The 13470-nt window shown below is 37.0% G+C and overlaps 2 protein-coding genes and 1 pseudogene across 5 annotated transcripts; 1 reads left to right on the forward strand and 2 right to left on the reverse strand.

Moving 5' to 3' along the window:
• Nucleotides 1-1150: 1150 nt before the first annotated feature.
• On the reverse strand, nucleotides 1151-3826 carry LOC111808921 (Pentatricopeptide repeat (PPR) superfamily protein). Of its 4 annotated transcripts, XM_087129619.1 has the most exons (3): nucleotides 3219-3826; nucleotides 3036-3122; nucleotides 1151-2936 (listed from the first exon to the last, which is right to left on the reverse strand). In XM_087129619.1, exons 1-3 carry the CDS (start codon nucleotides 3427-3429, stop codon nucleotides 1549-1551), a joined length of 1686 nt encoding a protein of 561 aa, XP_086985745.1. In that variant the 5' UTR covers nucleotides 3430-3826; the 3' UTR covers nucleotides 1151-1548. The 4 variants fall into 4 exon arrangements, with proteins under 4 accessions (XP_086985745.1, XP_023550934.2, XP_023550936.2 ...); XM_023695166.2 differs by having other exon boundaries at nucleotides 1151-3122; XM_023695168.2 differs by having other exon boundaries at nucleotides 3036-3826.
• Nucleotides 3827-3869: 43 nt separating this feature from the next.
• Nucleotides 3870-3991, forward strand: LOC111809468 (U6 spliceosomal RNA; annotated as a pseudogene).
• A 4720-nt stretch (nucleotides 3992-8711) lies between these two features.
• LOC111808922 (cationic amino acid transporter 6, chloroplastic) lies at nucleotides 8712-12877 on the reverse strand. Its single transcript, XM_023695169.2, has 5 exons — nucleotides 12479-12877; nucleotides 12148-12367; nucleotides 11708-12056; nucleotides 11377-11599; nucleotides 8712-9667 (listed from the first exon to the last, which is right to left on the reverse strand). The coding sequence occupies exons 1-5, from the start codon at nucleotides 12855-12857 to the stop codon at nucleotides 9114-9116; spliced, it is 1725 nt and encodes a 574-aa protein (XP_023550937.2). The 5' UTR covers nucleotides 12858-12877; the 3' UTR covers nucleotides 8712-9113.
• Nucleotides 12878-13470: the final 593 nt, after the last annotated feature.

A 13470-nucleotide genomic window follows, 5' to 3' on the forward strand; every position in this document is an offset into this window, starting at 1 on the left:
CCTTCTTTACCTACGATATACATACATACATATATATATATGTATATATATATATATATCACACGGGTGTATAATTTTTTAATTTATCGAACGGGTGTATAATTTTTTAATTTATCGAATTAAGAAATTAAGCATTTCAAATTTTACCTTATTAAGAATAAGTTTTTGAGTATTAAACTTTTTATTTCATAAAATTATACTCTAAATTATAATGAGGGTGTCATTTTTTATTTAAATTTAAACAATTCTCATAAATCTTTTTTTTTTTTTTTAAGAATTATTATAAGAAAATTTGCCGAAAAGATAGAGATTAAACTAGTTGGAATTGTGACCAAAATTCCAGGTGCCTATACGTAAATGGGAAGTACACACCGAATCTTGCACTAAACCAATGTTTATCAAAGTTAACGTGCACGTGAATGCTCGCTTCTTTACTCCAGTCCGAGGATCGTCAAAAAAAGGGGAAAGAAAAGGTCACAAATAGAGTTAAATCAAGTAAGATTGCAAAGGCATAATGATAGTACAGTCAGGATATCCCCACCCTCCGAAACAAATGTGAAGGTCTCCTTCCAACTTTCTAGTGATAGGGTCGTGGGAGATAGCAAAAGGATGCATCAATTTCTAGGCTAAATGTCAGAGAAGAGAAGATAGTGTGTACAAGCGAGAGGCAGTAGCTTAACTAGTATGATACCTTTTTGAGTCAAGAAACCTTAGGACAAGAGTAGACAATATCGTATCATCGTAGTTATATGTAAAGTAGACAATATCGTATCATCGTAGTTATATGTAAAGGTTTGATATCCGTAACAAGGTGTATCAAAATCATTCCCTGACTTGGCCACATAGGTCCACTCCTCAAAAGTAAACAAAGAAGCAGGTGAGTTATGGAAAATGCACTTGGAGCTCAGTGTCCTTGCTTGCGCATTGTCTCGTGTCCACCCCCGAAGGGACTCAGCCTCCTCGCTGGCACATCGCTCGGTGTCTAGCTCTAATACTATTTGTAACAGTCCAAGCCCACCGTTAGCAGATATTATTCTTTTTGGGCTTCCTTTCAAGGTTTTTAAAACGCGTCTACTAGGGAGAGGTATCCACACCCTTATAAAGAATGTTTCATTCTCCTCCTCAACCAATGTAGGATCACACAGTAGTAGAATCTAGCAACACATCAATTGCATAACTTATGAATCAGCAACATCATGACAAGAAAGCATCACTAAAAACATCTCCCTCAAAATAATAAATTCCGCGCCTGCCCAACCTTTGAGGCGTGACGTAACATGACGTACTTTAGATCACGATATCTTCGGAACTAACTAATCAACTACAAAATTTGATTAACTTACCTGGAAAAGTTCTTTTTGGAGCTATCCCCACCTGCCCAGCTGATCAACAATCCTGCAGTAGTTCAAAGATTAGTGTTGAATGATAAGAAGAAATTTTGGTCGCACGGTTGGAACTCGGAAGCATAGTGTTCGGTGCTCTAAGAACTCGACTCCGAAAACTAACATCTTAACAAGCTCATGCCATGGTCCTGATACTATATACTAATCACCAAAAATCCCCACAAGAACAATGGCCATTCGTAAAATGGTGGAATCGGTTGGTGTCCCTAACTACGACATCCCGACGAACAAGTTTCGAGACAAGCTTCATAAAAGAGTGGCAGTCTCCACAGATTCTAAGGTTTTTCATGATCCTAAGAGGTGCATTGGGAGGTAAAAACAATAATCCCATAGTAAAAGCAAGCTTCTCGCTGTGGTGCCTCAAAAGTTCTTGTTTTCTACTCTCTTCTACTTGATGAAGATCATGCTGAGTCTCCACCTGGTAACCAAGCTTCTGTAACTCTTCTATTAACTCATTCAATTTCGAGTAAATTTCAGCTATCTTAGGATGATTCCGCTCTCCGACCATAAACGAGTGAACCTCGTTCTTAATCTCAATCCAACTCTTTCCCCTCTCTTTCTTCACATCACTTTCTTTAAGGAGCTTCCTCGCCTTGGCAACTTCGTCCCACTTACCGTTCGCTGCATACATGTTCGACAGCAACAAATAGTTCCCTGCATTGTGTGGTTCGATGTCGAACAGATTCTTAGCAGCAACCTCAGCAAGTTCAAGATTCCCATGAGTCCTACAAGAAGCCAAAAGGGAACCCCACATAGAAGCAGAGGCTCTAAAGGGCATTTTACAGATCAAATCGTAAGCATCAGAAGTCCGCCCTGCTCGACTAAGAGCGTCTACCATACAAGAATAATGGTAGACATTTGGTGCCAAATGATACTCTTTTATCATCAGATCAAAATATTTCTGTCCCTTTTCAACCAAACCCATATGACCACAAGCAGACAACACAGAAACAAAAGTAACATCATTTGGATTCAAGCCAATTTGCTGCATTTTCTCAAATAAAATCATCACCTCGAGTGATCGAGCGTGTCGAGACAAGCCAGATATCATAGCATTCCACAAAACAACATTTCTATCTTCGACATCTCGAAATACTTTATAAGCTTCTTCAATGCCACCGCATTTTGCATACATATCAATAAGAGATGAAGCAACAAAGATATTTGAACAAAAACCAGATTTAGATAGCAAAGCATTCACCTGGTTCCCTTCAATCATGGCTGCCAATCCAGCACAAGCACAAATCACAGATGACATTAAAAACTGGTCATGTTTCAACCCAGTTTCCCATGCTTTACGAAACAACGCCAAAGCTTCCTCGTACATCGCATTTTGCACGTACCCTGCCGCCATTGAACTCCATGTGACAACACTCCTCTCAGACATGGACTCAAAAACATTAGCCGCATCGTTCATCAAACCACATTTTGCATAAACATCAAGCAACGCAGTAGCAACAAAAACATTCAGATTCATTGCAGCCTTAACAGCAAAGGCATGAAGCAGCTGGCATTCAGAAAGAGCACATTTAGCTGCACAGGCGCAAAGGACACTCGAAATGGTGAATTCACTAAAAAGGGTTCCTTCTCTTTGCATCTGTAGTAAAAGACCAAGAGCCTCATTTTCCTCACCATTTTGAGTCAGCGACCCAATCATGGTGCTCCACGACACCAAACTTCGGCTGGGCATTTCATCGAACACTTGGCGTGCAACATCAACTGAACCACATTTTGAGTACATGTTGATGAGAATATTCGACGTTATAGTCTCTGCTTGTAACCCCATTAGCAGAATTCGGGCATGGCAAGCCTTACCTTGCAAGAACAGCCGTCTTTTTGCACATAATTTCAGTAGCTCCAGCACATAAGACACATGGGTACGACAGAAATCCTCTGTAGTTCCTTTTTCACATTCAATAATGCATGAAGATGATGCAAAAAAACGATTAATGCAAACACGAAGACTAAGAAACTGAAAGATCTTTCCTGAATTTGTCGCAAAATGGCAAACATGGAGAAATCCCATCAAATTGTACCGAAGAACATCGAAAGAGATTATAATACTTTCTACTTTGAATTTTAAAAAAAGATGCGGACTATTCCAAGAATCGACCGTTTGATTTTAGGGTTTTGGATTGGATCGGATCGGTACTTTCTCTTCCGGCTGATTAATGGATCATTTAGAACCCCACTTCAAATTTTCGTTTTATTTAAATCTTCGTCAAATTCAACATCAAAATCTTGATAAGAAGATTCGCTATAGCATTATCCACCCTAAGATTAAATGTTCGATCCTATATACGTACATTTGTTGACACCAAATTAATAATGAAAAAAGGCAAATATTTTGCTTATCGAATCAAATCTGGAACTCAAATGAGCATTGGAATCAATACTTCGACACTACAAGTTGTTACCTTCTTTCGGTCAATGATATAGAACTTCAAGATTTTGGTAGGTTTACAAGTTTTGATTCCGAACCAAAAAATGGTATCAAACAAAATCATGAACTAGAACGATACAGAAAAGATTAGCATGGCTTTTGCGCAAGAATGACATGCACAAATAGAAAAATGATATCCGAGCTAGACATCCTGTGGTGTGTCAGCAAGGACGCTAATTCTCAAGAATAGTGGATCCTGAGATCTCATGTCAGTTGAAGAGGCATTTTAAAATCGTGATGCTAACCACAATACTAACTGTCAAAGCAGACAATATCTATTAATAGGTTTGTGCTCTTAAACATGTTTTTTTAAAAAATATGTTCAACAGTAAATTTGAGATTCTGAAAAATTAATTTTAAATTATTAAAAGCATATTCTCGAATAAATCTCGAACATTATATTATATTTTTTCTTTATAAAATATTATTAAATTTATTAAAATATTTAACCCTTTCTAATATATATATATTTAAAAATAAATAAATAGAAAATTTTATAACTATCGAGATTAAAACATGAGACAGACAAAAATTCACTCTCATTTTTATATCAGCCAAACCCGAGCAATATCTTAATATCAGCTAAATCTTGGAGTCTCGAGCTTCACATTCGTAATAATATATATATATATATATATATATATATATATATATATATATATATATATATATATATATATATCTCATTCCCCACTTCCACACAATGCCTTTAGATATATGCTTTGCACAAGTTGGGGTTTGATTTTGTGAAAGGATCAAATCACCAATAAAATTTAATTAATTAATTATTTAATTAATTATTTTATTAAAAAATACCCAAAATAAGAAATATCCAAATCCTTCTTCTTTCCTCTTCCTCTCATCATTTTGGTATCCTCATCTTCTTTTAAATAATTTCTTCACTTTCTAGCATTGTACTTTTTTTATTTTATTTTTATTTTTTTTAATTAAGAAATCAAAGTCATATGGGGTTTGAGAATTGAGAAAAAGTAGAAAAAAAAAAAAAAAAAAGATTGATTGGCTTTTTTTTTTTTTTTTTTTTTTTGACGTTGACATCCCACTTTGATCCATCGAGAAAAGGGTCGGGCCACCTATAGTGTTTAAAAGCCTCGGTGTTCTAAAAAACCTGAACCATGCAACCTAACTCGAACCATTAAGTTCAAGTAAATGAGACTGTTCATGAGTATGGGTTGAACCAAATTTGGATCATGGGTTAGGTTGAAAAAATTTAAAAAATGTCTCAACCCGACCTAACTTGAGTTAATCAAACCTAGATTTCTCTGGTATAAAAAAACCAATAACTCAGTTATTTCGAATTTCCTTGTATTCCCTTTTTAACGTCAAAATCATAACTTTTACATAATAAAATAATAGCGACAAGATTCGAGAAATTAAACCTAATTTAAGGTACATTAACGGTTGAAAAATATTATATTAATAATTATAAAATTCGGAATGTCAATTCATTGGATAACGATAATGTAACATCATACGATAGGTGAAGCTAATAAAAGCGGGAAAAGGCGTGCTAAAAGGAAAGGTTATTGGTAGCCTTTTCTTCCCTAAATCACTAAAAACAAAGTGAAAGCAATAGAAATGGTATCTCTTTTTTACTTTACTTTTTTAAATATTTTATTTTTATGCAAAAAAATAATAATAATAATATTAATCACAAATTTAATCTTATTTATCTCTTAATCAAGAGACAAAATGACGGTAAAAGGTACTTAGAAAAGACTAAATTAAAAGGAAAAAAAGGACTAATTAGTCTTTTACACGTTACTAATTTTCATTTCTTTAAATGGATTTGATAAAACCTTATTGGAGATTTTGGTGTCATTAGCACTTAATGAAAAAGACAATTAAATAATTTTTTAAAAAATATTAACCTATTGTGGTTAAAATTTTCTACCCTTTTTAATTTATTATGTTTTTTTAACTCAGATAAAAAAAAAATATCCCGAGCTCGACTGTGCCTCTAAATTGCTCGTAAATTTTAAATTTTATTTAAAAAAATCCGTTTAAACTTTAATTACCAATAATATTGAATGAAGACTGACGGTATCAATTTACGTGAATGATGTCAGTAAATAATTACTCAATAGTATTTTTTAAGGGGTGGTATTAAAGTTTTTTTTTTACGGTTAAATTTTGAAATTTACTCCAAAAAAATCATTAATAAATAAATTTTTACTCTGGAACAAGTAGTAAATAATTTGTATATACTGTTAAAATTTTCTACCATTTTTAATTTATTATATTTTTTTAACTTAGATAAAAAAAAAATATCCCACTTTGCCTCTAAACTACTCATGAATTTTAAAATTTATTTGAAAAGATACGTTTAAACTTTCAATTACCCAAAAATAATATTAAATGAAAACCGACCATATAATTTACATGAATGATGTTGTAAATAATTACCCAATAGTATTTTTTAAGGGGTGATATTAAAGTTTTTTTTTTTACGGTTAAATTTTGAAATTTACTCCAAAAAAATTATTAATAAATAAATTTTTACTCATCAATTTACTCGAAGTAGGATACCGTAAATAATTTGTATATACTTTTTAATTTATTATATTTTTTTAACTCAGATAAAAAAAATATATCCCAAGCTCGACTTTGTCTTTAAATGCTCATAAATTTTAAACTTTATTTAAAAAAATACGTTTAAACTTTCAATTACCCAAAAATAATATTCTTACCGTGTCAATTTACGTGAATAATGTTGTAAATAATTACCAATAGTATTTTTTAAGCGGTGGTATTAAAGTTTTTTTTACTGTTAAATTTTGAAATTTACTCCAAAAAAAATCATTAATAAATAAATTTTTACTCATCAATTTACTCGAAGTTCCGTACACTAAATAATTTGTATATCACGTTAGCCATCGTGTCAATTTCCACCTTATTTTAACAATTTTTTTAAAAATTAAGGGTAAAAGTTAAAATTTTCAATGTCGAGGGACAAAACTGAAACTTACCCGAGCGTTCATGATTAAAAGACATGATATGATGTAAATAATTTGAGTGATAATTATTATTTATTTAATTCTATAACTTGGAATCCAATGGTGGCGTGGCATGAGTGGAAGTCCACTTGATGTTGTTTGGAATTTAATTAGCCTCAAATTAGTATTAATTTCTTCAAATTAATTTCAAAACCTAAAGTTATTTATTATAAAGTCAAAAAAGATTCAATTAGAACAAAATCCGAGAAATTCTTATAATGGAATAAAGCGGGAAAAAAAATATCGAAACTTTATACTAAAGAATCGTAATATAAAAACCCGAACAACTGGGTATTCGATTATAATATATGTTTTTTTCTCGTTATTCGAATCCGTCTTTGAAGGAAATAGGACACGGAGTTCTAATATTATTTTAAAAGATGTAGAACAGACATGGAATCTTAGAACTGAGCTCGAGATCGAGGTCGAGGTCGAGATCGGGGAATATAATAAGAATTTTGTGGATTATAAGCTAAAATTGAAAGATTTTGAGGGTATTTTGAGCAATTATGGTTGGGAAGGGATAAGAGAGGAGGTGAGAATAATAAAGGGAAATATTTGAGTGGGTAAGGGAAAGGGAAAGGTTTGATTAGATGCACAAAAGAAAGAAATGGAATGGAGGCAAATTATATTGAATAGGACAAGAGACAAAAAGGATTAAAATGGGATATGGAACCAAACAAGATACCAACATCATGGTCCCATTATGCTTTGTTTTCTTTTGTGTTTTTGTGTTTTTTTTTTTTTTTTTTTTTTTGGGGTATTAGTGTCGGGTTTTTTAATTTGACCTTAGTCGTCCTTGTTTCGAATCGTATATGTTGTTATTAGAAATATCGGTAGGTGTTCGGACTAGGTTGTACACGACTTAACTGTTTTTAACGAAATAAGAGGATTCTCGTGCATCTCTTATGACATGACCTTGACGCTTCTAAGAGTGAAGATGTGAGATACTATATTGGTTGAAGAGTGGAACGAAGCATTTCTTATAAGGGTGTGGAAATTTCTTTGTTAGATGCGTTTTAAAACCTTGAGGGGAAACCCAGAAGGAAAAGTCTAAAGAGGACATGGTAGCGGTGAGTTTGAGCTGATACAATGGTATTAGAGTCAGACACAATTGGCTGTTACAAATGATATTTGAGCTGTTTGGTATTGAGGGGAAACCCAGAAGGAAAAGTCTGGGAAACCCAGAAGGAAAAGTCTAAAGATAACAGTATCTGGTAGCGGTGGGTTTGAGCTATTACAAATGGTATTAGAGCCCGACACTACGGGCTGTTACAAATGATATTTGAACTATTACAAATGGTATTAGAGCGAAGGAAAAGTCTAAAGATAACAGTATCTGGTAGCGGTGGGTTTGAGCTATTACAAATGGTATTAGAGCCCGACACTACGGGCTGTTACAAATGATATTTGAACTATTACAAATGGTATTAGAGCTAGACAATACTGGGTGATGTGCCATCACCCGCGATGACACTGGGTCTGAGCTGTTACAAATGGTATTAGAGCCAGAACACTACTGGGTGATGTGCCAACGATGACACTAGGTCTCAAAGGAGGGTGGACACCGAGCGGTGTACCAGCGAGGACGTTGGCCCAAAGGAGGTGGATTGTAAGATCCTGTTGGAGAAGAGAACGAAATATTTTTATAAGGGTGTGAAAAACTCTCCTTAGCATACGCGTTTCAAAATCTTGAAAGGAAACCCAGAAGGGAAAACCCTGCTAACGTCGAGCTTGGTGGACAGTTACGTTCCACCTACCTCAAATCCAATATAATCAAATACAATTCAACGATATTCACACACGATCATTTTTATAATGTTAGACCAAATCATAGGCCAAATCAAAAAGAGTATGAAATTTGAAGCTATATTTGCTAAAAAAATGATAATTTAAACAAAAAGAGAAAGAAAAGATTAGAATAGAAGAAATGGGTCCACTTTCTTCCCTTTACATAAAAATAGGCATACCCTTCTTAGTGTTTGTGAAAAGTCCCCAACCAACGTGAAGCCTGTGGATGGATACTCAATTGTATAAACAAACTCCCTCCCCCCACCCACTTTGCTTGGTTTCTGCTTCTTTTTTCATACTCAATTCATCGAATGGGACTCCACAAACAATCCAACCTTTATATTTACAGCTTTGATTTCCACTTTTGCAAAACTTCCTCATTCGTTTCCTTTTTACCTTTCATACAATTTGTGTAAACAAAAAGAAACACTGCCCACATAAACTTAAATCCATCTACATTTTCTATACCTTCAAGCTGTTTTCTAATTCCGGAATCTCCCCGTTCTTTACACGTAGGGAGCCGTCTTCTTCTGCATCGGAGCTTGAATGGACGCTGTATAGCACGTATATAAGCATGGTGAGGATTGAAAAGAACACGAATCGTATGTAGGATGTACCATCGAGGGACCCCAGCAAGAATATGTTTAGGAAGATTGATGCACAGGGTATCCATGGCATTAAGGGAACGCCCCAGTGTTGGGGCTTCCATGCTTGAGGTGTGACACAATGGAAGATTAGTGAGATAGCGATGGCGACGATAGCAGTGACGGTGAGTAAGGCGGTTTTGGCCTTCCCTGGTGTTACGAAGTGCCATATGAGAGTGAATATGATGGCAGTGAGTGAGAATGAGCAGAGGAAGGATAGTGTTGGTCGTGGATTTGTGCTTCCTATCACGACGTAACGTCGGTAAATGACAGCGTTGGCAACCATGTAGAAGACGAAGAGTGTACCAATGCATACGAAGTTGAGTAGAACGTCGAGGTCAGCGAAAAGGGCGATTGCAGCTGTGAAGACCCCTGAATCAAACCAACAAAGTTTATGTAAAACATCACAAAACAAACAACAATTTGTGCAGAGTCCCAATAATTGCAAAGAGATAAAGTGATCTCAGAAACTAATAGAAGGATATGATTCTTTCAAAATATGGTATTGCTTATAGGTCATTTTCAAAACTGACTCAAACCTAAGAGATTTATCTGGTAGTTGAGTTGGGCCAATCTACACCAACCATCTCTTACCATTTACATCAGTTGATCAAGCTATATGATGAACACAAACAAAACACAAGAACAAGACATGTGAAACGCTCGTCCTGTGATAAGCACAACATAAATCAAACGGAAACAAACTATACAACGGCCTAAGTCCACTGCGGGCAGATATTGTCATTTTTAGGCTTTCCCTCAAGGTTTTTAAAACACATATGCTAGGGAGAGGTTTCTACACCCTTATAAACAATGTTTCGTTCCCCTCTCCAATCGATGTGGGATCTCACAATCTCTCTCCCACTTCGAGGTCCAGCATCCTAGCTAGCACTCGTTCCTCTCTCCAATTGATATAGGATCTCACATATTGACGCATTCGACCCAACTCAACACAGCACAACACAACACGACATAGGGACATCCCCGGGAAGTTAACCATGGTTAAAAGTGGAAGGGATTAAGAAAGCTAAACACTAGTTAAACAACACGCACTCGACGCAACTCAACACAACGCAATGCAGGGACATGCCCGGGAAGTTAACCATGGTTAAAAGTGGAAAGGATTAAGAAAGCTAAACACTAGTTAAGAGATGTAGGCAAGAAAGTGAGGATAGGGACCCACACAGTTCTTCTTTTTTCTTCCTTTTGGAACCAAACACAAGAAAAGTGCAAGAAAAACAGTTGAAGAAATCTCTTTCTTTCATTTTCTATGGGGTTGAAACAACAGGACCCCCAAGTGTTATATATAAATTCCTTTGCTTTTCTCTTGAAAACACAGAAAATGAGAGTGAAGCCAAGACAAAAGTGTTCCTATCCCATAAAAGCTTAAGCTCTCTCCACCGTCTTAACAATATCTTATTCCCTAAACCATTATGAATCACAAACTAATACTACTACTTCCTCTCTCTATCTTGGGGTTTTGCCAATGATGTCATGCTATAACTAGAGGGGACCCACTCTTTTTCTTTTCAAATTATTATCATAATAAATCAAATAAACTTTTTTCAAGGAGGAAATAAAGGGGGAGCCAGAAAAAGGGTCTTCTTCTCCTTCCACCAAAACCATGGCCCCAAAAGATTTCTTTTCCCCCTATCCAAACACTCCCATTTGGAACAGCAGATTCTCAAGGCCCCCTTCAACATCCATTTCCCAAACTCTTATTAAGAGTATTTCTTTACATTAAATAAAAAGCTATGTAACGGATGAATTAAGAACACATACGAACAAAGCAACACCTCAACAACAGTTGTTCAACTTAAAACATTAATTTACATTAACATATATATAAAATTGTTAGCTCCAAATTTGTTACGAGCTTAGCTCAACAGTAGTTCAGCATGTAACAATTGAAATTAATGACATATACTGATAATTAATAAGCTCGTTGATTAGAGCATGGTTCGATTGGTTTAGTCATATACTCTCGTTTAATGGGTTAAGTGTTTAACTAAGTTGGGTTAGAATTCTATCCCATTTATTGTTAAGAAAAAATAAATGAATAAGGGAATAAAATAAATTACCAAGAAAGGCGGAGGCGTTGAGAGGAGTGGAGGTTTTGGGATGGACCTCGGCGAACCAGGCGGGGACCACTCTGGACCGTCCGATGACGCACATGTATCGAGCCTGTCCCATCATAGCCACCAACAGGGACGTCAATATGCCGAAGCTTGCTCCACCGCCGATCACGTTCGACACCCACTTCCACCTCGCAAACGCCGCCGCGAACGGCGCCTCCGCCTGAATCTGTAGCCACCACATACACAAACAAATTTCATTCAATGTATTCAACACCGGTTTCCTTTTGACTGTAAATCAGGCCGTACGAATTTGTGTGTGTGTGTTTTACTGTACCATATCGTAGGGAAGGAGCTTGATCATTGAAGCCGCCATTAGGCAGTAGAGGACGGTGACGAGCACGACGGAGCCGGAGACGCCGATTGGGATATCCTTCGCCGGATTCCGAACCTCCTCCGCCATCGTCGATACGGCGTCGTAGCCGATGTAGCTGAGGTAAACCAGAGATGCGCCCTTAAAAACGCCAGCCGCTCCGTGAGGGAAGAATCCGGATTCGTCCTTCGGATCGCCTGGTTCTGAGAAGTTCTTCCAATCGCCTTTACAGAATCCGAATACAATCACGAAAGCTATGAATAGAATGTGTATTGCCGTCAGCGTCATGTTCAACACCGAGCTCTGTTTTGTACTGAAAAACAGAACATCCACAAACAAAACTAGCCCTATTTAATTTCAGAACGAATTCAATCACGATTCATGATTCTCGATTTCTTACAGACCTGTAGCAGATGATGATTGTGATGATTAGAACAACGGCGACGGCGACCAAATCGATTTGATCGAATCCCTTGGGGAGTCCAGGGATGAGGAGTTTCCATTTGGCGGAGGAGATACCGATTGCGGCGCCTAGGTATTGAGTGAAACTCCTCGCGACGGCGGCGTTGGACATCACATAGTCCATTATCAGATTCGCACCGGTCAAAAACGCAGCGAATTCCCCTGCGCACAAAAAACAAAAATATCCGCCGAGTTAGAAGAATCACGGAAACCAACAAATTGACTGTATGCATTGGGAAACTGAGAGAGAGAATAAAGAAAAAAAAAACACACCGAATGTGACGCGGAGGTAACTGAAAGCACCACCGGCAACAGGCATATCAACAGCAAACTCGGTGTAGCAGAACGCCGATAAGAGCGCACAGAGGCCAGCAATGGCGTAAGAGAGAACAATGGCGGGACCGGCTTCCTGAGTAGCCGGACCCGTAGTGACGAAGACACCAGCACCGATCATCCCGCCAAGGCCAAACCCGACGAGGTCGAACCAGCGGAGAGTCCTCTGCATGTGGACACCGGAAGTGTACCGTGTACTGGTCATTTCATCGAAGGAAGTGGAGACAGAGAAGGCCCGGCGTGAAATACGGGAAGGGATCAGAGAGAGGGCTCGTAGGTAGGCGGAAAAGCTTGAAAAGGAAGAGGAATGGGCGTCCATGGCGGAATGGAGGTGTAAAGGCGTGCGGAGAAGAAGACTTAAAATGGCGAAGAAAGTGAGAGTGGGACTGACAAATGGGGATTTGTATTGGAGGTGGTGAATTTAAAGCCGCGGTTCGAATCGCCCGAAACTCAGCTCAGCTCAGCCTTTCTCTCTCTAGCTTTCAAATTCCTTTTATTTTATCCCTTTCAATTCCATGGGTTAAAATTCCCTTCCCTTTTTAGTCTCTTTCGGTGCAACTTTGACATCTTGAGCCCGGGTTCGATCCCTCAAATATCGAATTTAAAGCTTCTCCTTTTAAACGACCGCCCAAGTTTGAAACCCGAACTTACTTAATCCAACCTACATCAGGAAAAATACTTACTGTAGCTCGTTTTTTTCACCTAATACTTTAAATGACCTGATTAGGATCTTCTCGAGAGGGCTTGGTTCGTGAAGTCTCTGCCCGAGTTTGAAACCTGAACTTACTTAATCCAACCCACATCCCAACCGTCCTCTTCGGTTTGTCGAAAAATATTGACCGTAGCTCATTTATTTCACCGAATACTTTAAATGACCTGATTAGGATCTTCTCAAGAGAGTTTGGTTCGTGAAGTCTCCGCCCGAATTTGAA

The sequence above is a fragment of the Cucurbita pepo genome, chromosome 13, assembly GCF_057944985.1.
Source record: "Cucurbita pepo subsp. pepo isolate OVF chromosome 13, ASM5794498v1, whole genome shotgun sequence".
Classification (NCBI taxonomy): Eukaryota; Viridiplantae; Streptophyta; class Magnoliopsida; order Cucurbitales; family Cucurbitaceae; genus Cucurbita; species Cucurbita pepo.